Source organism: Melanaphis sacchari, unplaced genomic scaffold (assembly GCF_002803265.2).
Source record: "Melanaphis sacchari strain LSU unplaced genomic scaffold, SCAv2.0 Contig54_pilon_pilon, whole genome shotgun sequence".
NCBI classification, from domain to species: domain Eukaryota; kingdom Metazoa; phylum Arthropoda; class Insecta; order Hemiptera; family Aphididae; genus Melanaphis; species Melanaphis sacchari.
Genome location: NW_020271380.1, coordinates 2,775,256 through 2,803,091, shown reverse-complemented (window position 1 = coordinate 2,803,091; position 27,836 = coordinate 2,775,256). Strand labels below are relative to the sequence as shown.

Genomic DNA, 27,836 nt, shown 5'->3' with positions numbered 1-27,836 from the left:
TTATAAAATAATTTCTTAATTTTCGTGATTTTTATGAATTATGTGAAAAATCTAACTTTAAAAGCTTATAAAAATTTTTTTGACTAGATTTTGATTATTATTTAATTGAGAAATTAATAAGTTAGTGAGGATAGTTTTGTGTTACATTTTCAAGCATTTTTACTCAGCGAATAATTTTTAATCGACATTTCTATAAAAATATATTTATATTAAACATTTCTTTTTAGAAAAAAACTAAAATAAATTGAAAATTTCTTTTATCTCTAAATAGATTAAAAACTTTATTATAAATAAAAAACCATAATATAAAAATTTGGTGAATATTTCAAGTATCTACAAAAAAATTGTTATGGAGGTACATCAAAAAAACCAAAATTTGCGTAAAACTCTTCGTTTTCTCTTTACTTTTTTTTCCGATTAAAAAATTTATTTTTAGCCTTTAGGAATTTTTTACTTTTGATTCTACAAAATATATTAATTAGATTTACCAGAAACCACGTTCACTTTTAAAAGCAAAATTATTTTTACTGCCCTAAAAAGTGTTTACATTGTTTACAGACAAAAAAACACGCATCATTGTAAAAACAATATATTCATCACTCCGCTTAGAACCTATAAGTAATAAGTAACTTATAAAAAAGTATATTTTTTCAATTTAATATGTTATTACTTATTACCACTATCATTATACAGATTGATCTTGTCAAAGTGACATTAATTGTAGTGAACTATTAGCGCTATATTTATTATTGATCCGTCTTAACACTACAAAACAATGGTTTTTTGTTTTTTGCGCTAAAACAATTGTAAATGCTCTTTTAAAAATTTTAAGTTTAAATTGATTATAGATAATTGTAATTTTAATTACAGATTATTATACGTGAAATAGAATTATTTTCGTGTTTTTAAAATTTATCTTTAAAATTATGATTAATTTTTAATGAGAGCATTATTGAATTAATACGAGAATATATTAATTTATTGAAAATAACGTGTAATTTTAAAGATAAAAACACATTACCCTCCTTCTTCCGCAGTCGGGTAAAAATACAAAACTATTATATTTTTACCTTTTAAATTAATATAAATTTTTAATAAATAATTAGAAAATTGAAAATATTAGTTACATTTCTTAGATCTAGGTAAGTATAGTGATTATAGATATTTATAGAAACTCTTGATTATGTAATTAGTACTTGTAGTAGATAATACAATATAAATATGGTTATACCATCCAATTTTAAAACACGAACAAATATTAGTAAAATAATCAAAAACCCAGCTTGTAATGAGTATTAATATTGTGAATCACTTTTCCTCGGCTTATTTTTAATGATTCATATTGAATAATCACAAACAATTATAAGCTAAATGATTTATAAAATTAATAGGTATCTCAAAATTCTTAAATAGATACTATAACTACTATTAAAATAATATGTAGGTACCTATATAACATAGTTATAATATTATTAATAATTAATGAAATTTTTTTTTCCAATTCAACGGTTTTAATACAATTATTGGTTTTATTACGTTATAATACACGCTTGGTATCATCAATCTTTGTGGAACAAGTTGTATAAGCAACAAATAAATATATTTTTTTCAATAAAACTACCATCAAATTATTAATATTTCATGTTATAAAATACTTTTAAAAATGTTAATTATTATTTTAACATTGGAATTATTTTAGATTTAATCTACAGAATTTTTATTGGTCGAAATTGCTGAACTAAGGGTTTAACTATTGAATAATTGGACCCATGCCCTAAATTGTTTGAAAGTATATTTATATAATATTTTATTAATGCTTGTTTATTTTATTCATATACCATTTGATTTTTTAGTAGTTCTATTATTATTGTTGTTATTATTATTAGTTTGGTTGTAAGGTATATGTGTGTGCGTGGGACAAGTATCTAACGTGAACGCGCCCTTCTTAAAACTCTGAAAAGCTTCATTGGCATGACAGTGTAATCGTCTATTCCACACACAAACAGTTCAGCTATCAGACAGACACGAATACACGATTTGTTAGTAGCTACTTCAAATATTTTTTTTATCTTCGTTTTCATAAACCCAAATAAACACAATGCCAAGTGGACGTCCTTTGTGGCAGGTAAAACAAAATATTAATAATTGAGAATATTTATATTTTTATAACATTAACGTACGCAATGTTAGTTAATAATTTGATTTGATCAAAAGGGTGTTATATTATTATATTATTTAAATATTAGAATAAAAGTTTAAACGATATAATTAATTTACAATTAGGTACATATTAAGGGTTCAAATTAAAAACTATACAGAAATAAAATAGTAATTATAAGTATTTCAATTTTTTAAATAATAAGCTTATTTAGGTTTCATATTTTTTACTGACCGTAAGATTTTGAGGTATATTTGAATTATTTTATATTAAATAGATTTTTAAACAATTTATGACTATTGTTAATTATTATAGAATTTCAGTGAACTATCCTTTAAATAGTTTTATATTAAATTATTATAATTTCGTTTAAAAATTCGATTTTATTATTAAAATAGTTTTATTAAAGCAAGTATTATTGAATTTATAACATATTATATCATAATTCATAATACTTATATACTGAGTATAATATATAATATATTATAAAACTTTTGAAATTTTCAAAACCTGAATTATATTGTATTAAAATATCAAAATTCTATCATGATCAGTTGCTTATCTATATTTTGTATAATATCATATTAATACTATTCTTAAATAATGTTTATTAAAGTAGTATCATCACGTAGCACATTAAAATATATTATTCTTATATTAATGTAATAAGTATATTATATTACACAATATTGATTAACATTATTTTAGAGGATCAGTATAATAATTTAGAAGTACATAACGAATCACAAAAATGTGTATTAATATATATTTACATTTATCAGAGATATTTCTCTAAAATATTTTCAACTAATTTATTTTTTATAATTGATATAATATAATAAAATATGAACAATCGAATTTGTATAGGATTCTGCATTACGGAATGCATTAATTCCCAAAAGTAAAGTAGGATAGTATTTCTAATTGTAAAATATGTTAAAAATGATAGAACGTTAAACACGATATTTTTTATAAACAATAAATGGCTTTAATAATAATAATTAAATATTAATGAAATTATATGATCATTTTATTTATGAGATATGTTAGTATAAACTTAATGTCAACTATTGTTAGTTATGTTAATTTATTTATTGCTTCTATTTACTAATTTGATAAATTGATAGTTATCTATAAAATGTTTTACTCATAATATTAATCACGTATCATTCATGAATCATGATATAATTGTTATATGTATACATTTCAATTTTAACTAAACAATAACTTTTCTTTTTATACTTCTTAAAGAATCCATAAATACAAAAAAATGTTTATTAAAAAAAATTATAGACAATTAATTGCATATAATATTACAGAAACAAATTTAAACTATGTATGAAAATAATTATTTAGTTTTTTTTTTAAATTAATTAAATTGTTTAATAATATTGATTATAAAATTATAGGAAAATGAAATATGATTACCTTTATAATATAATAAAATCATTATGTATATTTAGTATATATTATATACATATTATTAATAAATTATGTATAAGTAATGCTAATATGAATCTATTATTAAAATATATAAATTCTTGATTAATCATGATAATATTTAAATCATTAATAATTCAACTTAATTTTATTGAATATATAACATTTTTTTTTTTTACATGTGATCTTTATTCCATATTTTAACTTAGAAAATTGTTTTTATAGTTTAAAGTTTTTATTTTTTAATTCAAGGTCATGATCACTAGACTACTTTATCACACTCGTCGTGTCTAATAAAGTCTTTTAAGAACACCATAACATCATCAGAATATCTTTTCATAGTCATCGGTAGAGGGGAGAGAGTAGTCGGTTTGTCTGATGTAGGCTTGTAATTAATGATCTAAATATAAAAATCAAGTTTTCCTTAATTTAATTTAGTTCAAGGTTTTGATAAATCGACCAAAGGATAATTTTAGGGTTTTTTTTTTTTGTTATCTCAGACTTGATGTTACTAGCAGTGTTTATGTATTTATGAACAACCATGTTTGACATAACACTATGTATGTCATGGGATAACTATAATACAGTTAGTCTCTTAATTTTCATTGCTCGTGTTAAATATAAATCATTATGTTTTAATCCAAATAAACGTATTACGTGGTGTAATCCGAGATAATGCAATACAGGCCTGGCATTAGGTTATATGTGACTCCCTGATGTATATAAAGATGTTAATGTGTGTGTGCCAATTGAGTGTATTCAATGCATTTTTCTTTCAATATTATCGAATTTTATTTATATGAAATAAATAAACCATTGGTTGGCAAAGAATCAAATACGTATGTATATAATGTATATGCATGCTATGTCGAAGACCCTCTACAAAGAAAGGGGGTTCAGGTTTTATTAAACGTTTCCCAAATAGAACTTGGATCTCAGTCAATTTTTGATAATCATTAAAAATATGATTTAAAAGTTTTTCATTATGTGTAACTATTTACTATAAAAAGAATAAATAACATTAAATATATATATTTAATAAGAAACGACGTATAATTTAAAATTCAACGATTTTATTCGTATTCGCATAAAATATAACTTGAAATTACCATCAAACCATTTTGACGCTATTTTTTGTTAGGTACTTATCCTGTATAAGTAATATAAAATATTATGTTGTAACATCGTTATGGTTTTTTATTTTTATTTAAATACAGTTGAATGTCAGATGAAATTTGTTTATGAAACTTTGTATGTAACGATTTTCTTAATTTACTCATACACAACTATATACAAACTTGTTAATCTGATATACAATTATTGTCAAATGTATTATTTTCAATTTTAAATTCACAAGTCGCATTGATATGAAAATTGTTTAATAAGACATCAGACAAAGAATAATAAACTTTTTTTATAGCATATATAATTTTATTATTATGAATATTAGGTATATATTTATATTAATTTCATACAATAATTACTGATTTCTCAAGTGAAATAAATATAACTTATTTTAAATTGATTTTCTCTGACAATAATTTTCGCAAGAAACTGTCAAGTGTGTTAATTAGACTATAATATTGTATTAGTAGAATTATAAATTATTAATTTTCTTTTAAAGTGAACATTATTTAGTATGATAGATATACTATATATGCATACATTTATATTTATTTTAACACCTTTTAACCCTTTGAGATGAGACATAAGAAATACTTTAACATTTTAATTTCTTTAAATTAATATTATAAAAATATTTAGGCTCTTTTAAATATTTAAATATTTTTGTACTATTAATCATAACTATTTAATTTCAATCATTAATAGTTATGTACAATCGTATTAATTATAAAATACTTAAAAAAAAAAAAAAAAATGAATCGATAATTTATTGTTTATAAATAAGTTTAGAAGACAACATAATGATCAGTACAACTTTATAAATAATAATAATCATAATAAAACAAATAAAAATGATCGAGAAAATTGCAAATTAAACTTGAAGGTATAGCTTAAAAAATATATTTTTATTATTTTCCAGTAATTTATCAGTTATTTATTTAATATTATATAGACGTTTTTATGATATAATGATTTTTAAAATCATTTTAAACAACTTGAAACTACTAAGATATAACATTTTAAAAGATTTCTTATTTATATGTTTTTATTTTGTTTTTAAATTTATACAGGAAATATTCTTAATTTATTAGTATGTATAGTTTTTTAATTATACAAAGACTATATTTTTAAAATTATAATGTAATTATATTCACTATATGATGTAACTAACATTGAATAGATATTACATTATATTTTTATTTGTATTGACGTTGATTTTACGTGGATAGCTACTATTAAGGTCCGGTCGGTGGACCTAACCTTGATGTGGTATTTTATTTATCTGTACCATATACGTTAAGAATATCAGATCTCTATATGGTAGTAAATATACTAACCTCTACTAAACCAACTTGTTTTTAACTGAGACGGAATATTTACATTTTAATCTTTTCTAAAAAAAAAAAAAAAAAAACCCATTGCATTCATTGTAAGCTTAATATTATAATAATATTCGATATACTTTTACATACCACAGTAAAAATATGAATATGTATCCCAGTTTAGAAAATAGTTAATGAAATAGTAACAGAAATGCGTAGGTATATCTTTACTCATAAAAATTATTTGAAGTTTTATTGATTCATATTATGGTTATTTGATTTTAGGTTGCCGGTAAAAGAGACCTGGAGCAAGAAGTGGAAGCTCAACAATGGATTGAAGCAGTGACTGGTGAAAAGTTTGCACCAGGTAAACATTTTATACTGCAACAAATGAACTCGATAAATATAACCTGTTTGTATTTGATCGTTTTTATAGGTTTACCATTCGAACTAGCACTTAGGGATGGAGTTTTGTTATGCAAGTTGATGAATAAACTGGCACCGGGTATTATACCCAAAATTAACACTTCAGGCGGCGATTATAAAATGATGGACAACATTAGCCAGTACGTTTACTAATATTATAATATCGCTTACTAGATGATTTTCTATTGGTCACAGAATAAATAATATTTTTCTATTCATAGTAGGATCAACAAAAAATGTCCATATTTAATTTAATTTTGTTTAGCACCCCAACATACATATTAAACGGCATGTTAAAAATGATCTGTTTATTTTTACTAATAATGTGTTTGAATAAAAACACAAATTTAAAATAAATTTATATGAATATTATAAGGCAAGGATTTTTAAAATGGTGTATTTTGTTTACTATTTAGTATAATATACACAAACATCATAATAATTTCTGCTTAACTTTTTGTTACAAGCGTTCGAAAATTTGTCAAAAACTATTTTTAATATTAATATTAATACTGCAATTTAATTTAATATTATTCTTTTCATAATTTATTTAATGTGTTATAGTTTTGTGATTTAATTTTTTCATTCATCTTGCGATCAAATTGATGATAAATTATTTTTATGCTTGACGAAGTTACAATATAGTTATAATTATATATTAATTAAATTTAAATATGTGTTTTTTTTTTTTTAACTATTATAATAATTATTATTTATTTAAATTGACACAATTTTAAGTTTTCTACTTTAGTGAACTAATTATGAAGTTGAGGGGGGATGGATTATCAAATTAATCATGAAAATTAAATACGTATGTTGAGAATTTGACAAATAGTATTAAAAACTATTAAAAACAGCTAAAAATTGAATAATGAATTAATTATTTAGGTTATCATCCTTTTTCAATAGTCAATATATTTCGAGGCTAGATTATCAAACTAAGAATTTGTGTTTATTGACTAAATGTTTTTAGTGCTTTTGTTGCAAAATTTACACTTAAAAACAGTAAATATAAATATAATAATAGCGTAGGTATTTTATATATTGTTTTAAATAAAAGATTGCAAATATATTTTAATAAAAAAAAAAAAAAAAAAAAAAGAAAAGGTATTTAATAATCATTTCAAAATTACAACATCATTTTTATTTTAAGTGAGGGGTAGGAAGTGATATTATTATTTGCACATATAGTATTTAATAATTAAATATGGAAATCAGGCTAATTTTTTTTTTTTTTTAAATTAAATACAAATTTATAAAAATAACACCTAATTATTATTTGGTCATTATACAAACTTATTGATAATATGGTATATCAAAAAATACTGAAAACATAATGGCTATAAGTGTCATAAATATTATAATATGTTCTAAAACTTTTATGTATGGTATATCATGGGGATAATAATTTCGCGTTGAATGTTTTAGATTATTATAATACACTTATAATTATACCTATATATATTGTACGGTAATAAACGATAATGTCCATTAAACTTGTTGTATGTATTTTGTAGGTTTCAAAAAGCTTGCATTGAATACGGTGTCCCAGACGTCGATCTGTTCCAGTCTGTTGACTTGTTTGAACAAAAAAACATATACAGAGTGACCATGACGATATTTGCCATCGGCAGGACGGTACGAAACGACAGACTTATAAAGATAGATAGATATGCCTGGGAGACAACATTGTTAGAAAAAGATATAATATATCTTAGTCATTCTCTATCCATTTACGGTGAAAGATGGATGGATGTTTCATAAAAAAAAAAAACTACATGTTTAGAAAAATTTAGCATACAATTTAAGTTCTATAATGTGTACACTTGTACAGATATTGACTGTCTCTTTTTAACAATGTTGAGGCATTTGGAAGGCTATGGGGGACGTTTAGTCAATACATTATTAACAACAATACATATAATAATACGATGACCGGATATGACATTTATACCAATATCAATGGTTTTAGGCGTACAAACACCCAGAGTGGAGAGGCCCATTTTTGGGACCGAGGCCGTCCGAGGAAAATAAGCGTGAATGGACTGAAATGCAATTGCGGGCCGGAGAGGGCGTTATCGGACTGCAAGCCGGCCAAAACAAGGGTGCCACGCAAGCTGGTCAGAACTTCGGGGCTACAAGAAAGATATTGCTTGGAAAATGAACGTACACGCCGCACTTGCAATTACTATACGTTTTAATTATTTAATATTGATCTAACATTATTATTTGTATGCGTTTTTGTTAATGTTGTTGTGCGCCACGTGTACAACGATAATTATTATACCTTTTGTTTCGCTATCGATGTTGTGAAGAGAGAAAATGGATAAATTGTATTTATAATTTAATAATAAGATAAATGAAAAATAATTATTATTATGTAATACAACATACTCAATGCTCTTATAGAATCTGAGCATCACTACAACTTTATTGCAACATTATAAGTACAAAAGTCGTAACAGCCAACGACAGCACACTACATATATTCATTATGTGTTGAGATAAAATAATACAATTTTTAATGGAAAACAATATACAATTACATAGTTTAAATGTCTAAAACTGTTTAGATTAAAAAAAAATAAATTGTAATGTTGATACGGAAAATAATATAAGTGTATTCGTTGTGACAATTAATATAATAATATTATTACTATATTATATTATGATACATTTAAAAGTTTGGTATATTATTTTAGTCATTCAAATTTGCATTACAATAATACAATTTAAATGTTTTTACTGATAATGTAGTGATTAACTACGGGCCGACTACATACACCACATGCATACATTAAAAATAATTTTACATTTTTATTAAGTTTCATAACAATAAAAGTTGGAAATAATAATACCTTAAAGTAGTATTATTGTTGACGGATACGTTATATTGTGTATTGGAATATACGCGTGCATTAATAAAATTAATTTAACATTGTTGTATATTATTATATTACATTAGAAATATTTGTGTTAAAATTACCATGGGGTGCAATATTATTGAAATATGAAAAATTCTATTATTATTTTACAATATTAGTAGACAATTCTAAAGTAACGAATCATGAAATTTATAAAAGAAAAATGTTTTTATATTACTTTTATTCATTTATTTCTAATTAAACTATTTTTATTTATTTAGATCTTTGTTTAGATTGTTATAAATACTAATCAAAAAGATATATTTTGAACAGAAAAACGAATTGACTAGCCAAAAAGCACCAAAATGTGTCTCTAAAACTTGGCATATTATATCTATAATATAATATATATTTTATATATTACATATTATTTTGAGCATTTTATGAAATGTAATAATACTTTTGTCGTGAAAATAAAAATAGAACGGCATAAATGTTTATAATATTAAGGTAACATCTGAAACTCAAATCTATTGATTGTCACTCAATGTCAAAAACTGTTTGTCTACTTGAAGATGTATTATTAGTAAGTTTTTTTTTTATTTCGATACCTTATTATGTTATTATGTGTATTATTATCATTGTTTTAATAACACTTAAAAATGTCCTAAGTAAAACCATATCAATTTGGACGACGACATGGTCTATGGTACAATTATTTGTACAATATACGTAAATATCATGTTGTGTTATCATGCCTTTGTGTAACTAAAAAAAAAACAACTCTGCTTGTATCTAAGTAAATAAATATTTGATAAAATCCCATATCTAAAGCGGTAATGCGCCCTAAATTATGTACATTACAGATTATTATTGCTGTACTTTTAATCTGTAGATAATGGGTCATAATAATAATAATTATAATAAAATACGTTTTGGAGCAATTAATATTTTAGTTTCGAGCAGCGGCCAAAATCAGTTTTACGATTAATTAGAACCGTTCTTCTTCTGGTCATTGGCGATCTTTTTGTTTCGATTTGCTTCCAGTATCAGATCGACAATCGGTGTGGTAGATGGGGCCAGTAGTTTAGCCGGCATGGATGTTGTTTGAATTTTAGCCACAATGGTCGTGGTTCCCGGTGGTGGTGCGGCTGTAGTTACAGTAGGCTTTACCGCCGTCACTGCTGAAGTTGTTATTGACCTGGCTGTTGTCACCGTTGCAGTTGCCAGTGGCTTGGTTGTAGTTGCCGGGGATACGGAAGTAGTGGGCGATACCGACGACTTGGTAGTAGGAGAAGAAGTTGCTTGCACAGGCTTGACAGTTGTGGATGTCGCGACAGTGGTTGTGGTGGCGGTGGTAGTGGTGGTAGTGGTGGAAGGAGTTGTGGTCTTGGACGGCTGTGAAGTAGCTGTTGTAGTCGGGCTGCTAATTGTTGATGTTTTAGATGCTAGAGTAGTTGAGATCATTGGGGTGGTGGATGAAGATTTCGTCGGAGTTGGAGTAGTTATAGTTGACGCGGAGTAAGTGGTTGCTCGCGCTGTCGTACCTCCCGTTGTCACATTTGATCCGCGTGCCGTTGTGACTTTTGTCGTTGTCGTTGGTTTTGCTGTCGACCCTCCGATGGTCGACGGCTTGCTATTTCTCATTGTATTCATTTGGGCCATTTTGGTAATTGCCCCAGTATCAGTATTGATAGTATCTTTCGATGGCACGGGTTCACGATCACTTGAGTCGGGTCCGCTGTCACTTGTCCTGTGTTTGGAATTGGAGTCCTTATCTTTTTCGTTTTTCTTGTTGGGTTTTTTCATGTTGCGTACCACATTGCCGGTCGACTTCACAGGCGCTCGTTTGATTTTCGTCGGGATCGTTGCGATTCTTGGTTTTGAAAGAACTTCTTCCGCTTCTGTTGACCGAGTCGCTGCTGGTGTTCCTTCTGTTGTCAACTCTTTTGTAGTGGAAGAAGTGACAGCATGAGTTGACGGTCTTTGATAAGGGGTACTCAACGTAGTCGACACAACGATCGTTTTCTCCGTCGTAGATGGTTCGCAGTGATTATTGCATTTGCATGGGTTGTTGTTATCGACCGGAAAGTCTAAACGAAAAATCGATAAAAAGTAATTAATACAAAGGTATTATATTATATCGTCGTTGCTCATATGTACACGTACCGTTGGAATCGTTAGTTATCCAGTCTGCGATTTGCATATCGGTCAAACCTTCAGCCAACGGATTCTGTTCTTCGTCTACGTGGAATAATTTGTAAGAGCTCTGATCTGGTCTGGATACGGCGTACACTTTTGCTACCGCTGGTCGTAAACCGGTCACTTTTTGGATGCTTTTGGCCGTATAAGATACGCAAATCACACAATTACTTTTTACCTGCAATTAAATTCATTTGCAATCAGTTTTAATCGATACAAAATTAGTCAACAATTGTTATGTATGTATTATGTTAGAAAATGTACCTTAGCAAACACAAACCAAATATGATTTGAATGCGAGTCGTGATGGACATCTGATACGGTAGCAGATGAAATTTTGTCAAAGGAGTATCCCGAGAAGAGTTTTACTTCTAATCTTATTGCATCTTCCGACTCGTTATTCATTCTAACAATAGCAAGATAAATAAAACAATTATAAGTAATTTATTTTGAATAATCGAACATACCTAAAACATGTTTTTAATCTTAATGTTATTGCATGTCCGTATATTTCATCTGTAAAGCCTTTACTTGGTTGAATAACGTCAGTAACTCCAGACCATAGATCAAACAGTTTTTTATCGTTTTCTGCAGTAGTATAAGTAGAATATAAAACTCTTCCCTAAAAAATAAATAATACTTATTTTTTGTTTTCAGTTAAAGGCAAAATAAATATAAAAACAAGGTCTTGTATCTAATAACTTAAATTTTAAATTATTATTTTTAATCAAAATTTCAACTAACTCTACTCGAATAGCTGTGAATATAATTTTTACTTATAAAGTTATATGTAAAGGGTAATAAAAACACTATAAACATTCTTTTTATCATACTAATACATTACATTCTATAATCCACCTTAAGTCTAGATTTAATCATATTTATATTATATTTTAATCATAATAGATTATTAATTATGCTTAATAAAATATTAAAATACTAATTTATAAATAATTAATAAATTCATCTTGGAAAAAATTAATAATTAATAAATTGTAAACTATACTATATAGACCATTGACATATAATAGTTATTTTTTATTAATATAAAAATATTAAATCTACTAGGTAGTTAGATATAAAAATATTAAGTATTGTTTAAATTTCCTTAAGAAAAGTAAAGATAAAATGTTTGGGTTTGCAGAAATGTAATTTTAATATTATTTAAAATTAAAATTAAATTATAAATATCATATTTGTTGTATTTAAGATAATAAAAAGTACATACTTGTATTGTTGAGCATCCAGCTCCGGTAGCATAAACGAAAACTTTTGTTGGCAAAGAAGGTAAATGTAAGTATTGAGATTTTGTACTGGGGTCAAGTTCTAACGTATCGGTCAATTCCATACCGGAAGTAGCGAGGGAAATTGTTAATTTCCGGTGAGGATCCGATCCAATTTTATCATACATAGCAAATGCTTTTACAGCTAGATACGCTAACTATAATGGAAAAAATGATAATTAATAACGTGATTTATTTTTAAATTCCACACTGTGATACATACCTCTGGATATATATCCAAGATTTTAGTTCTATAGTATAAATAACGGACTATAGGTTCGGATGATTTCAATTCTCGTTTTGCAGAATAGATCATTAAACAATACAACGAAGCTTTGAATTCTTCAACCGAAACTGTAATATGGTTTTGAATTTTAATAAGGTTTCTGTAGTTAAAGATTCAAAGCTATTATATTATCACTCACTGTTTTCACCTTTTTTTTGTGGGACTACGTCGTCATACCAATCGGACGTGGGATGTACTTTAGGCCATCCAAATTCGCTTTCTTGGTTTGTCGATAGAGTTTGTAATTTTGTTAGTGCTTTTTTTGTGAGATAGCTATTTGAAATCATTAGCGCATAAGTTGTTATAGCAAGTGGATATGGTTTGACAATATTATCTAAATGTTGTTCAAGATATGATTTGGTGTGATTTGCAATTTTCGAATCAATCTGTTAAAATTAAATTTAAAATAAATATAATATATATATATATATTAATAAATTAATATCGGTTTGTTAGATATCATATTAATATTATAGGTATTTTACACATACTTCCGATTCTATGCCCAATTCCATTAGAGTGGCCAAAGTGTCAGCCGCGCATATTATTTGTTTTACATTTATGTCAGATTGACCAACAACAGTTGAAAAATCTTCAAAAACTTGCTTTTGGATCCACGTTTTTAATCCTTTGATTAGATCTGAATCTACACCAATGTGAGATTGACTTCTCCATAATATTTCAAGTACGCGAATATCACACCTAAAAATGTATAAAAATATAATATAATCTATATCAAGTGTAATGACTACTTTTGTAATTTACCAGTAACATGGTACATTTGGGTGATCTCCAAACGACCCATCTGAATTCTGGTATGAAAGAAGTACCGGTATGCTCTTCGATAATAAATCTACCAATGACTTTTCTTCAGTGCCGTTATTGTTGTGCTCTGACATGAGAAGAGGAGTGAAAGTTGAAAGGAACGATACCAAGCTAAACGAATAATAGGTTCATCTTAAACGTGGTGTTCAAAATTATATTTTGTGTGTTTTATATACCTTGTGGAAAATTTAGGCTCATTCTGCACGAAAAATGGAAAATTAAGACCTCCGGTTACGACCAATGAACCAGATTCAGATCCCGATATCATCGTGTTGGGTGTTTCTAAATGTAGTACTTGTGAGAAACCGGCTTCGTCGTTGTAATTCCATACTCTAAACTGCCCGGTAGTGCCAAGAATAGTGGCGAAACCGATATGATTTATTTTTATTTTTTTATCCATATTCCATTTTAGTAATGGATACTGATGGATTTCCTGACCATAACCAAATGCCAATACTCCTTTCTCCCAGCTGATCCAAAATGTACGCGGTTCTTCTTCAGATAGAATCCCAGGAGTGTTACGACTTGTTAAATGTACTCCGTTTCCTGAAATTAAGAAAACAACCATTTCACGGTATTGGTATTATTACGGTCACTTATTGATCGATTGATTAAAATTTTGAAAATTATGTTTACCGTGTTTTCCGCGACCTATCCACGAAATTGTGTTGTCCAAGTCACCTAGTACAATTTGGTACATTAACGTTGTCGGTTTGCGTTCTTGACTCAATAAGATGTGAGCACTTTTTTTCGCTTGTATTTCGAATACAATACCGTCTCGGTTCTTAGGTGCATTTATGTGTTGGTACCGGAAATCCGTTGTCGTTGACACAATGAGTTGCTCTATACATGGATTAAAACATTTAGCGAACGGTCGTTATAATAAATTATTTTAAAAAAGAAAACAGTTGTCACCGTTGGCACAAAAATAAGCGTTGTCGGTGGTTTGATGTTGAATGCCTTCTGGATGTACGTAGATTGGTACGGACTTTACGACGACACTGGCGGTTGAATTGCTCAATTCAGGATCTTCTGATTTCTTATTATCGTTAATTAAGTGACATTTTTCGCTCACGTAACCCGAAATATCCACTGCAAAAATTACGAATAATATTTATAATTTTGTATCTATTAAAAAGCGAATTTATATAGTATAATATTATGGTGGCATAAACAATTGAGTGAAATAAATTATATTTTTTTCGACGGAAACGTTTGGTTTAATTACCAGTAAGATTTTTTAATCCTTCTTTCAATGCTGTAATTCTAACGATTAACGATGTGGCACCGTAAGCACCTAATCTCATTTTTTCTGCGACAAACGGTTGATTGGAACTGCTAAATACAGCTCCTTCACTCAACGACAAGAGCGCATTTACCTGTATTAAAACGTTTTTATTATTGCTTTTAATGTTGATAAAAATATGGCTATGGTCACGATATTGGTATTAGATGTATGTATGTGTCTTACGTCCATGCAAGAATTGACATTGTTAGCGACGTAAATATCTGTCTGGACGGTTTCGCCGACGTTTAACTCAACTGGCGTACGAACGTCCACTTCCAAAGTGCTAGTGACTTTGACATCTAATGTGTCTGTGATTTTAAGTCCACTGCTACCAATAGTTAACATGCGCAATTTCCAATGTCCGGCTTTGGATGGTGCATGAATGCTCATACCTTTTTTCATGACATCGCTCCTGTTAAGTAAAAGTAGTAAACTATTAAAAATTAATCTATGAAAAAATATTTTTTCACTTAAAATAATATTTTATAAATACCTCAATATACGAGTATATATATATATATATATATATATATATATATATATATATGTATTTTTTTTATGATTTATTAGTGTCAAATCATATTTTAAACATTATGAATTTATAATACTGTTTTATTCGTAAATAGAGTTCATAAGTCACATTTTTATAATAATAAAAATATTATCGAGAAATTTATTTTTTAACTACTACCAAAGTCTATTAATATGATTATACTAACTATTTTATTTAATCTTTTAAAGTTCACATAAGTCGTGCAGTTGTGTACGGCTATATAAATTGTGGCCATCTGGCTATTCTCAAAAACATTTTAGACTTAAAAATATATCCAATGAAAGTTTTTCTAGCATCTTATTCTAAAGCTGATTGCAGCGGTTTTAAACACTTTGCAAACAACAATTCATATTATGCTTTTCGTATGTTGGTACTTTATTTTTTTATTTTTTGTTACTTTTTATGCATTTAAAAGTAGTAAAAGAATGTTTTTCATAATACTTTAGTTTAGATACTGTATTTATATTATATATCGTTTATGTAAATCGATTCATTTTTTTTTTTATTAAATAGTCATATAATTAAGACTTCGATTCTGTCGAGTTTGCTAATTATTATGGAATACAGACAAAAAATTGCAGAATAAGCTATACATCTATATAATATCAAGATTTCCATCTTTTCATGTATACAATTTTATAGTGCTTATGGTTTTAAGAATTTTTGATTTTTGCGTTATTTTCTAATTTTGGTAGGTACTATTAATATGTTTTTAATTTGATTTATTTTGTTTTTTTAATTAATTTTGTACTTTAAGTGAAAATAGTAGAACAATAAAATGAGTTGTGTAAACAGATAAACATAACACCTATATTTCATTAAGTAGAATATTTAATCAATAAATTAATTATTTAGGATGAATTAAATCTTTTCTTCATTAATTTACGTATATATTGGTTATTTATTAGATAAAAATTACTTTTATATTTTTAGTATATAGTTAAATTAATTAATAATAACGACAATAATTTAATTTTAATACTTTTTTTTGGATTTTTTTTTGCGTTGTGTTGCTTATTGTAAGAATGTTTAGTTCATATGATTACAATGAATATTTCAATAATTTTTAGTAATAAAATCCAAACTTTAAATTATAACTTAAATATTATTCTACTTTAATTATATTTTAATTGTATATTGTTTTTATAATAATAACTCACGTAAAGTTTACACATTTCCATGTCCAGAGTTGATCCATCGAAAATGTATCCAAAAAGCTATGATGTCTTGGATAAAGATCGCTTTGTCTGGAAGTCGTCACTTTTCCATCTAATCGTTTTTCAAGGAATAATAATCCGGATTCAAGAAGGTCAGTGTCATCGTCCATATTCCTTTTGTCCAGAATTTTACGTAAATAAGAATATATTTTAACAGAGACTTATGATTGTAAAACTAACCTTAACGGAGATGTGTTTTCTGTCCCTCTGCCTCCAATTAAACATACCAATGAATTTTCTTCGGCCATTAAATTCAGTTCCATCAATTCTTCCGGATAAAAATTACTTTTATTATCCTTCAAACTAATTTTTACCTAATTTAAACCAGCCTTTTTAGTTTATGATTGTTTATCAATTTATGTTTCACATTAAATACAATTGTACCTTTGGGTCAGTTTGTTTGACGTTGAAACTTATTACATCATTTATTGTTTCTCCTTTTTCGGTTGTATAGTAAACCAATAAATGACTTGTGGGTGCCATCACAGGATCTACGCTGAATCTATATTATAATAAGTCAAATAAATTAGTATTCATTATATTGGTTTTATTTTTACGGAATGGAAAGCAACATACGTTAAATTGAATCGACAAATGTCCACTTGGTCCATAATTTTTGTCATGTGGACCACTGGCTTATATTTTTGCCAAATAGCTACGTGCCCCTCGGTGGTCACAACATAGTTAACGTATCGGTTGCATGGACACGATGATAGTACAACCACTTCTGCTTCTTCGTTAGCCTAATCATCATAATATAGTACAACCGAAAGAATTTTGTTAATTTATATTAATATTTGTAATAATTAAAACTATAATTATCGCATTAATTTAGTTATTTTTTATTACCGTTAAAGTATGTTCTACTCCTTCGACTAATAAGTAACAATCTGATGTTGAGTTCCATTTTTGTATAAACTCTTTAGCTAATACGTAGTGTCCTTCGATTTCTTTACCTTCAACGGATACTAATTCAGCCTGTTGTAAATTTAAAGCAATTATTTTAATATCATATGAGCTAATGAATTTGCGTATATTATATTATTTTGTACTTTTTAACATTTTTAAATGATTTTTTTTTACAAATAAAACATTTATTTTATTACATATTTTGTAACTAAATACAATTTGTTTAATATTTATTAAATATTAACATTATTTTATTAGTTGTAAATTAATTAAAAAATATTGTGTATGGTAAAATGTATAACATAAAAACGTTTAAAAACTAAAAATAAGCAAATTCTGAAAATAAATTATTTATAATACTTAAACTATTCTACTAACTTGAAGTACAATTATTTCATTGTCAGATAATATAGCTGGAACAACGAATGTTCCTTCGCCTTGAATTATTTCAACGTCTTGGCTATATATTGTAGTGGAGTTGTCAAATACCTTTACACGAACTCGAAGATTCTTTTCTGAACTCATAGCTTCTACCTGTCAATATATTAAATATTTTTAAAATTAAAAACAAAATACGAATTGTATTATCTATAATCGTTTTGATTAAAATATAAACTATGGACTAGTTTAATCAATATAGGTTTTAATTGAGCGTTTTAGAGATAAATGCTTATTTTTTATTTTCAGTAATTATTTTATTAAAAATTAAATTCTGTGTACAATTAAAATAGAAAAATATATTAACAATACTAACTTTTCCGAGGAAAGGTAATCCAGGTTTGTATTTGTGTCTCATTTCATGTCCAAATCGTAACTCTACGAAATGTTCTTCGGTTATCGTCTGTTCTCGTTTTGGTGGATCAGTTGCTCCTCTTGCATTACTCACGTTCACTGCCGTTTTGAATGTCACCCCTTCAGAGGCCACCTCAACAGTCCATTCTCCAACGACAGCCAGTTCAGATAACATGAAGCTGAACGGAGTGTTGCGAGTCGATGGAACGTCATCCCAAAGTGCGACACGTGTGCCTTTAGGATTTTTGATGTAAACGTCCATAGTGACATCTTCAGCGATTCGAAGGTAATGGTCCAATGGTAGAAGCCAAAATTCAACTAAAAATGAGAAGTTAATAAACAATAAATTAAAACACTTGCTTTGTGCGTCTAATAAAATATGAAACATATTTAGGCTTATACAATGAATTTATAAAATAAATGAAAGAATATTTTTTCTCTACATAAATATTTGATGAATCAATATTTTTATTATTATAAGAATAAATCGTTTAACATTAATTTTAGTTTAAAAAAGTTCCCATCATTATTTTTGGAAATATTTTAGTCTTATTTTAAGATTTAAGTGTTTAATATTACGTGTAATATAGAATATAAATGAATAAATAAATGAATAAAATTACACAAATTCTCTCATTTAAGTTAATATTTAAATGTTTATAGTTAAATTATATGTGTTAATGGTTAATTTAAATTTATTTAAAACGATTTTTATGTTATCACACGACTGCAGTGTCGGTAATGAATAAAATTGCTAAACTTTATGCGTCCATATATTTTATTTATCTATTTAATTTTATCTCAGAAGTTAGAAATGCTTTTATTCCTCCTCCACCTTAAATATCAATATTTTAACCATTTTTAAATTTACCTATAGTTTAATTTAGGTTCACAATTTTTTATTCTGTTTTTTTTTTTTTTTTTTTAAGTGACATTAATTATAACAATATAAAAATTAAATTTTTTAAACCATTGTGTTTTTTCCGTATTAAAGTAGTAAACTATCATAGTATTTATCATATACTATTTATTAGTAGCTATTCATTTCTATTAGAAATAAGTTGCAACACCTAAAATTGTTTTAATTATTAATTTGCATAGCTTTATAATACCTATTTAATGTATTTTATATTAAAATTTGTTATGTTAACATAATTTAAAAATTAAAATTACATAATTATGAGAGTATTTAAAATATGAAAAAGTGTTTAAAGTGTTTCTTATAGTGATGTCCTGAATAGGAATTTGTTTTTCTACATGTAATTTATTTTAATTGAATTTAATTTATCAAAAAGTTGAAATACGATTTGCACAATTTAACTGTAGTATAAACGTTTTTACTTTTATATCGAAATAATTCTAAGAAATTTGTCTTGAATAAAACATAATGAAATTAATTATATGAACTTTGGCACTGATTAGTGAATTTGCAGTTGTTAAAGATACTATGTAGTGTGTATGTATTTATGAAACTTGTTAATTACATTAATCTACAGACAAGTTTAGTTTATGAAATTAGTGATACAGTGAATGCTCAACACAGAATATGTATACATAATACACACATAAAATATAAAATAATTATTTAATGTAAAATATTATTATATGTTCTTTTTTGTTATTATTATCATAACAAATTAGAATTTGTCATGATTATTATTATGTTACGATACTTCAATACATCTTTATTGATTATTATCGTATTATTTAGCTACCTAATATTATATTTTTCAATAGAAATGAAAATATTGAGATCCCTCAATGGATATAGAGAGAAACACGAGTCACTTATATGTAGTTGTTTGTAATTTTTTGTCATGTTTAGTAAATTAAAACAAATGTATATTTATGATCATTTATTTGTCATCCTCTGTCCTTGTTTTATTGGTAAATGTTTATTTTTTTGATAGTAAAAATTATATTCATACATGTTAGATAATGAAATATATAAAAAACAAAATCAACAGAGAAAAGTAAACACATTTTATTCCTCATGATTTTTATTAAGGATAATGATTGAGGCCTTCGGGACATAATGTTTTTTAGTTTGTTGTTACATGACTGGTGTGCAGTGAAGAGATTAATAAAAAAACTTCTAGAAGATAATAATATTTGTTAAAAACTTACAACAAATTATAAACGTGAGTATGTTCATAATATAAAAAGTTTTATCTAGGGCAATCACCCTCGTTCTCCCTTTTAGGATCATCTATATATATATATGGCTTTGGTCTCCATGTATAATATATGTATGTTTTGATGATTTTTAAGTACATCTAATCGGCTAAACCTATTTAGTATACAGATATACTTAATGTTTAGGGACTACTTTTTAAGAACTAATAGCTACATTACTATTTTATATAGTGTTTCATTTGGATTTTATCAAACCTATATGAAGATTAAATGAGCCGCGTTTATGCACAATTACAAAATATAAATGCTAAATAACGTGTTAGTTACGAAAAATCTGGGAATTATAAATACGAGTCACATGATGATTGTAAATCTTTTCAATTAAGACTTACTTTGGTGTACTTCTCTCTACTCATAATCCTCGAGAAACTCGTTTCTTTAGTCAGAAAATGACAAGACTTGAAAATACAAACATTATGCAAGAGTTGTTTCACTGAAATATTGTGGTTTTGTACAAAACTATATTTTGTCTCTAATAGGAGTAACCTCAGTATCAAATGTCGTGTTCTTGAGTGTAGAGAGTATTACTTATTTATCATATTTTGATAAAGACATTTTTTGGGCTCGACAGATCGTCGCAAATTAAATCTGACGATGAAAGTCAATAAAAACAGATTTAATTAATGAATATAGCTTAACAGAATCAAACGAAAACCAGTCACTATCTGTAATTATCCATATTTGAGAATAGATAAAATAAATTATAACTACTTACTCACAAATAGCGACATGAAAATTATTTGTACAAATATCATTAAAAAGAACAGTAAAAAATTTCGTAGTTACTTACTAGTGAGTAGTGTAAACCATATCTTGATCTATTTTATTTACTTCCAGTATAAAATTAGTCATCTCAGTTGTAGTTTGGATTCGTTATAATGTATGTATACATAATAGCGTGGACTATAAAATTTTTCATCGTTGGTAAGATTTAACAGAAAACGATGGTTGCTAATTTATTTTTCCAAATTTTCCGTTGGATTCTTAAGAAAGTATCGTGTAATATAAATGTCTGGGAAAAACGGATATGATGATTGGCATTTTTTTTGTATTCTTCGTATCATTAGTTTTTATAACATCTTTTATAAGTACGTGTATTATCAATGATGAAATTCAAAACCATAAAATTCCAGTAAAAATATTCTTATACGTATCAATATTGCCACTTAAAATATTTGAACCAAATAAAAGATTTTATGAGCGGGTTACATCATTTCCGGTCTCACAAAAAACGTCGCTTTATTTCCCGTGAATTACGAGTCGATGATGTGATGCGTTATATTAAGAGTTAAGACGCACATAATTTCACCAATATTAATCATAGATTTCTTGGCAGTGAATTTATGCGCTTCTAAAATAATTAAATTCGCGTATTGAATTATAATATGTGTGTAAATTAAAAAAATTCAAGTATTGCCCGGTATAGTATATAGTAACCTAACATTGTCTTAACGTGCAAACTATCTGTAAGTCGATTTCTAGAATAATATATAACAAATAAAATAAAATATGTATTATAGTGTATTGATTACTTCAGAAATGGTACTTAAGTATTACAATGGCATGAACCTGTCCACATTGGTTTGTAAAATAAAAGCTAAATGTTAGTAAAATAAACACGTTCATATTTTTTTAATCGATTTTCATTAAAGATTTATAATATAAATATAGTTTGATACTAGACCTTTTCAGAATTAAGTGATGCCATAAAGTGAAATATTGGTCAGCCTACCGAATTTGAGTCAATCGGGAACTAAAAATAAGGTATTTTATTCCCTTTTAAATAACTTAGAGTGAATTTTGATATTATAATATGCCTACTATATAGTAGATCAATTAATATTTTAAACCATGAAAAGATGTTTTGTACATATTTTACAAAAAAATATTTTTATGATAGAAGTAAACTTTCTAATCACTATTATTAGCTTTTGTACGTTTTCATAAATCTATAAGTTTTATTTTTAATTAAATTTATAACTTTGGTTTTGATATTCATACAAAATAAATTTGGTATAAAATGTTATTTTTAGGCAAAAATATAGATTAATAAATATAGGTCATTCTAGATTCTAAAAGTTAAATGGACATTTCACCTAATTACGAACAAGATAAATGCATTAGTTATCTCTTTGAATTAAATTTAATATTACACAAATAGTAATTAATCACATAAATTAATTGAACAAAAAAAAAGAAAAAAGAAAAAGAACATACATTTTGTAAAAGTCATAATAAAACTATACAATTTTTCTAACCATTCTCCTTTAAAATTTATATTGATGAAATTTTTAAAACCGTAGTGTTTAATGTATTTGCATGTATTGTCATGATAACTTCTATTGTTATTATAGAGCATGTATTGTTAATTCTTATTATTTTATGACCAGAATATTTTGTGTAATTACCCTACAGTATCATTATACTAATGTTTTAATTTTAATGTGTGATAGAATGCCATATTTTGGGACTAAACCATCAAATGTGACAATTAATAACTGAGATTAAAGAGTTATATAGGACTTATAAGTTATAACAAGTAAGTGATGGTTAGTGTATGATTTAATTAAGAGATGTATGAAAAAGCTAATTTTTAAATCTGTATAGAATTTTAGGTTGAATACAATTAAAGTTGATAAAAGATAAAATAAACGTTTCCATTAAACCCATTAAAATCGAGCTCACGCATAGTGTTCTCATTTGTTTGGGGCTTATACACTTGGCACCCCACGGGTATAGGACAAACAAATGTCAGATGCTTTTGAATACTGTGCTCGGGACCAGCTCTTATTTACAAAAGCAGCTTTAATAATCTTTAAGGCTATTCACAATATCCGTTTGCTGTTTTCTTTATTTAACATGGTAAATGCTTTTGTTTTTATATCTGGGAATTGAGCCAAAAGTGTGAGAGAGAGTCACATGAATGATTATTTGAATTCAAATAAATAGTGGATTATATTAAGATCTTACGAGGAATTTAACAAAAATACTTAAGTTTGAAAAAATATTTGTTCCTTTCTTTTAGATTTCAGTAGTTACTTCCGTAAAACATAATTTGTATGACTTAACTGGATGTTTTAAAAGAATGTCACGATATGAAAAAAGAATATAATATATTTAATTCCATGTGGAAATTTATAATACAAAATGGGGTTTTATATATACACACATACACACACATATACTCTTTACATTACATAAAGAGTGTTTTGTTTAAGTATGTATGGGGTAATTTAAAGTAATTTTGTTTTACTTAAAATATGTAGTGAGCGATTTTATATTTTTATTTTTAAACATATTATTGTATTGTACAAAGCTTCAATAATATTGTTAGCACGGACATATTTTTTAATATTTCATTACCAGCTTATCTTTGATTAATACAATTTAACCACATTCGTATAATACGCAATTGTACTTAAGCTGTATTTTATATTATTGAAAAGTAGTTTATAATGTGTTTATGAGTAGATGTAATTTGGTATTATTTTGTTAATTTTAATAATACGTTTTAATTCTTAAAAATAAAAATGTATTGTTTTATTTTGTATTTAGATTGATGATTGAATACAACGAAGGTTCATAGGAATTACTTCCTGTATTTTAATTTTAAGTTAAATTATACGAATATTTTGAGCGATACAACTTAAATACGTTATGCGCTTGCTATTTTACTTAGCAGAAAGGTAACTATTTTATTTTTTATACACAACTACATGCATTATTCGTTTCTATCAGAATTTAAAATAGATAAGAAAACACTGCGCCAAAGTGAAAATAAAACAAATAAAGGTACTTCACCGAAGCTTAGAAAATTATTATCAGTACGTTTTGTGTCAGTTGTTAAATTGGATTTGAAATATTAGTATCCATTTAATATTTTTATTGTAACACAAGACTATATATGTAAGTATTGTATGAGTACGTAATAGAAATACATCTGAAACATTAATTATTTACGCAACTTTAATATACTGTAAGTTATAAAATTATGTATGCCTGGTATAATATGGTATATGTTTATTTGAGTTATTAATTATCCAGGTAATATAATTAAATCATATGCGATTTTTAAAACGGTTCGATCAATGTGTGGTTGAGAAAAAAATGTTTAAGTTAAATATTAAATACGTTACAATGTATTTAATATTATATCACTCACTGGTCTCGCCGGGCTTGTAAAACTTGCTGGAAGTCTGCACGACTACGTCACGCACCGATCCTACCAACCGCAATCGTGATGTGGTCTGAAGTGTGCAATTTGTCGTACCATTCACGCAGTCAGTTAGCGTTTGCAGGTAACACGTGTCCGGCGTCTGTGTGGGTACTGTCAGTGGAATGATTCCGTCACCTGTAACATGCAACATTACAATTCTATTAATGATCGTGTCGTATTTTTCGTATAAGAAATATAGTGTTGTAGCTGTACAATTAACGTATTAGAATTGTTTGGTAGCCTGATAATGACGAAATTAGCGGGGATCTAAAAGACGTGTATTATCTACCTTTTTTGCAATAATACTATTATCCTATTATCGTGTTTTAATTTAATCGATCGCCAAATATTATAAAAACTGCGCCTACCCCCCTACCCACCAAAAAAAAAAAAAAACAACAACAAAACAAAATTAATCCTAACAAATATTAATAGTTGACTTGTCTTATATTTAAAAATTTGTGTTTTTGTCCAATGCTATTGAAAAATATGTGCAATTTGTCATATAGTTTCCTATGTTTTACAAATTGTACTATTATTGTCAGTTATACGACGTGTCACAGTGCGTGTTGAAAGTGAAATTCATACGTAATTTTGTTTTCATTTATTGATTTAGCCATTTTTACTGCACAGTTTTTAACAAATTCACCATCACTTTTCATTAAACTTCTTAGATTTTGCTATTTTATTAAATATAATAGAAAATGATGCTAGTAAACTTGATTTTTGCGATGTTGTTACTTTTATCATCACATCTAGTTGAAATTTGAGTTTTCTTTTAAGATTATTTACAAGTTTAAATTATTTTTTCTTATGACGCCGATATAATATGTTTCATATTTGGACGAATGTTTGTCACGTAATGACTTTTTAAATATGTAAGTAGATTTAAATAAAGATAAACGTATAAAAATTAACGAAAATAAAGCTTATATTTAAATTATAAATAATTTTCGAACAGACTACAGTACTGAATACAATTGTCAAATATTTATAAAGCATATACTTATCTCGGTTGAGTTTAATACACAAGAATTACCAAAAAAAAAGGATATATTTTTGAACTCTTAGTATATTAAAAAATTTAAATAAATCAATCAACATTCAAGTTCAATTTTTGGTTAAAGCCAGATTCGAATGTTAAATAATATTTAGTCTTATTATGGTTACGTATTATTGAAGTTTTCTTATTACATGCAAATCTGTTAAAATGTATGTACCGTAATCTATTATCTAGGTACTGAAAATATAGGTAACTATAAATGGTAAACGTTTTTCACAATTACTACTCGTTAATTATATTTTGTTTTAAAGTTCATATAAAATCTCGAAAATCCCGTACATAAAAATAGGGTATTTCATCGTAGCTGAAACGTTTTCAAGAATTTCAATACTGTACTTAATATAAAACCACAATGTGAACATAGTTAATTTACATATGAAGTTTTCGCTAACTTGGAACCATACGCTCGAAGAAATTTACTACAATTGACGTAGATAATATGTGCACATATTATCTACCAACGATAAAGTACGTAATACAACTGATCACTAATGCCACGTAAAAATATAAACCTATTCGTATAATATCAGCTGGGCATATTTTGTATGTATAGTATAATATTTTACCATATAGAATTGATGACAGCGGAGAAAGCGAACGCGATGGATTAAATCGTGGTAGCGCGAAGAAAACTTTCTCCACGATTCCGTATCCAAACCGCGTTTAACCGGTGCGTCGCGTGAGACGTCGCTTCACCGAACGTTTTATAAAACTCTAAGGATTAATATAATATCCGGCTCTGTAGCCGTCGCTGATTCCCGACCAACCTATCGACCAGAAAAAAAGAATATTCCCACGGCGGCGGATGGCACGCGAACTAATCATAAAGTTTCTCTCAAAACAGATCCCTCCCCCTATGCTCTTCACTCACTCATTGTCTCTCTCTCTACAGAGTAAAACGAACGGATGAGTACGTAGGGCGAGAGAGATGGTAGGCGAATAAGGATCGGTGGTATTTTGACGTCTGACAAACTCTCGTGAGTGTAAGTTTAACTATCCGTGCCAATTGGGCGTAAAGCGCTTTTTGTCATTAATTTCCCGACGCGGCTGTGGCATACGAACATAAAATATATATACATATATTTGTACGTTATGTCGAAATACCTCTCCCTATCTAAATACTCTCTTTTACACCAAATCATACGTATACGCGTGCGCGCGCGCACACACACACACACACACAATTCGTACGCGTATAAGTAACGGAGATTTTGTGTATGTATGTGAATTTACGATATACCGTTGTCGCCTACGTCTTTTTGGCATTTTAGGGTTTATACTGTACATACAATCAGAGATCATTAATCCCGTTCGTCTTTTCAGTGGTCTATCGTTTCACACCGGCCGCTACACGGCAGTCGACACACACACACACACAATATAATGTCAACCCGCGAACGGGGTTGTAAATTATATATCACACTGCGTGCGGTCTATACAGTATTCGAGTATTATATATCATATAGCAGTTAAATTGAATGTATCGTGAGAATTACGTACTACTCGTATAATACGTTTGTATTATGGCTTAAAACTTACAGTTGGTTCATTATACTATTATATTATGATTATTATAAGTGAAGTTATGACTGAGAAACGGAGAAAAAGTATAGTGTGTGCGTGCGTGTGTGTGTGTGTGTGTGTGTGTGTGTGTGTGTGTGTGTGTGTGTG

General features: G+C 27.1%; 2 protein-coding genes across 3 annotated transcripts in view; one reads left to right on the top strand and one right to left on the bottom strand.

Moving 5' to 3' along the window:
- Window positions 1–1,961: 1,961 nt before the first annotated feature.
- On the top strand, window positions 1,962–9,027 carry LOC112599684 (muscle-specific protein 20-like). Its single transcript, XM_025346697.1, has 5 exons — window positions 1,962–2,125; window positions 6,331–6,412; window positions 6,482–6,611; window positions 7,989–8,109; window positions 8,444–9,027. The coding sequence occupies exons 1-5, from the start codon at window positions 2,099–2,101 to the stop codon at window positions 8,633–8,635; spliced, it is 552 nt and encodes a 183-aa protein (XP_025202482.1). The 5' UTR covers window positions 1,962–2,098; the 3' UTR covers window positions 8,636–9,027.
- Window positions 9,028–9,586: 559 nt separating this feature from the next.
- Window positions 9,587–27,836, bottom strand: part of LOC112599635 (C3 and PZP-like alpha-2-macroglobulin domain-containing protein 8) — a 137,252-nt gene continuing 119,002 nt past the window's right edge. The window contains exons 4-25 of one of the 2 annotated variants that reach the window (XM_025346618.1): window positions 25,049–25,237; window positions 18,653–19,008; window positions 18,277–18,432; window positions 17,839–17,967; window positions 17,566–17,732; window positions 17,374–17,491; window positions 17,170–17,303; window positions 16,933–17,103; window positions 15,403–15,631; window positions 15,160–15,310; window positions 14,847–15,023; window positions 14,568–14,774; window positions 14,108–14,477; window positions 13,872–14,042; window positions 13,598–13,808; window positions 13,255–13,492; window positions 13,044–13,174; window positions 12,766–12,978; window positions 12,005–12,159; window positions 11,802–11,943; window positions 11,505–11,715; window positions 9,587–11,428 (exon numbers count right to left, since the gene is read on the bottom strand). In XM_025346618.1, coding sequence (XP_025202403.1) covers window positions 10,323–11,428; window positions 11,505–11,715; window positions 11,802–11,943; window positions 12,005–12,159; window positions 12,766–12,978; window positions 13,044–13,174; window positions 13,255–13,492; window positions 13,598–13,808; window positions 13,872–14,042; window positions 14,108–14,477; window positions 14,568–14,774; window positions 14,847–15,023; window positions 15,160–15,310; window positions 15,403–15,631; window positions 16,933–17,103; window positions 17,170–17,303; window positions 17,374–17,491; window positions 17,566–17,732; window positions 17,839–17,967; window positions 18,277–18,432; window positions 18,653–19,008; window positions 25,049–25,237 — 5,132 coding nt within the window. In that variant the 3' untranslated portion in view covers window positions 9,587–10,322. Of the gene's footprint in view, window positions 11,429–11,504; window positions 11,716–11,801; window positions 11,944–12,004; window positions 12,160–12,765; window positions 12,979–13,043; window positions 13,175–13,245; window positions 13,493–13,597; window positions 13,809–13,871; window positions 14,043–14,107; window positions 14,478–14,567; window positions 14,775–14,846; window positions 15,024–15,159; window positions 15,311–15,402; window positions 15,632–16,932; window positions 17,104–17,169; window positions 17,304–17,373; window positions 17,492–17,565; window positions 17,733–17,838; window positions 17,968–18,276; window positions 18,433–18,652; window positions 19,009–25,048; window positions 25,238–27,836 lie in introns of both variants that reach the window. The other variant, XM_025346617.1, reaches the window with a different exon arrangement.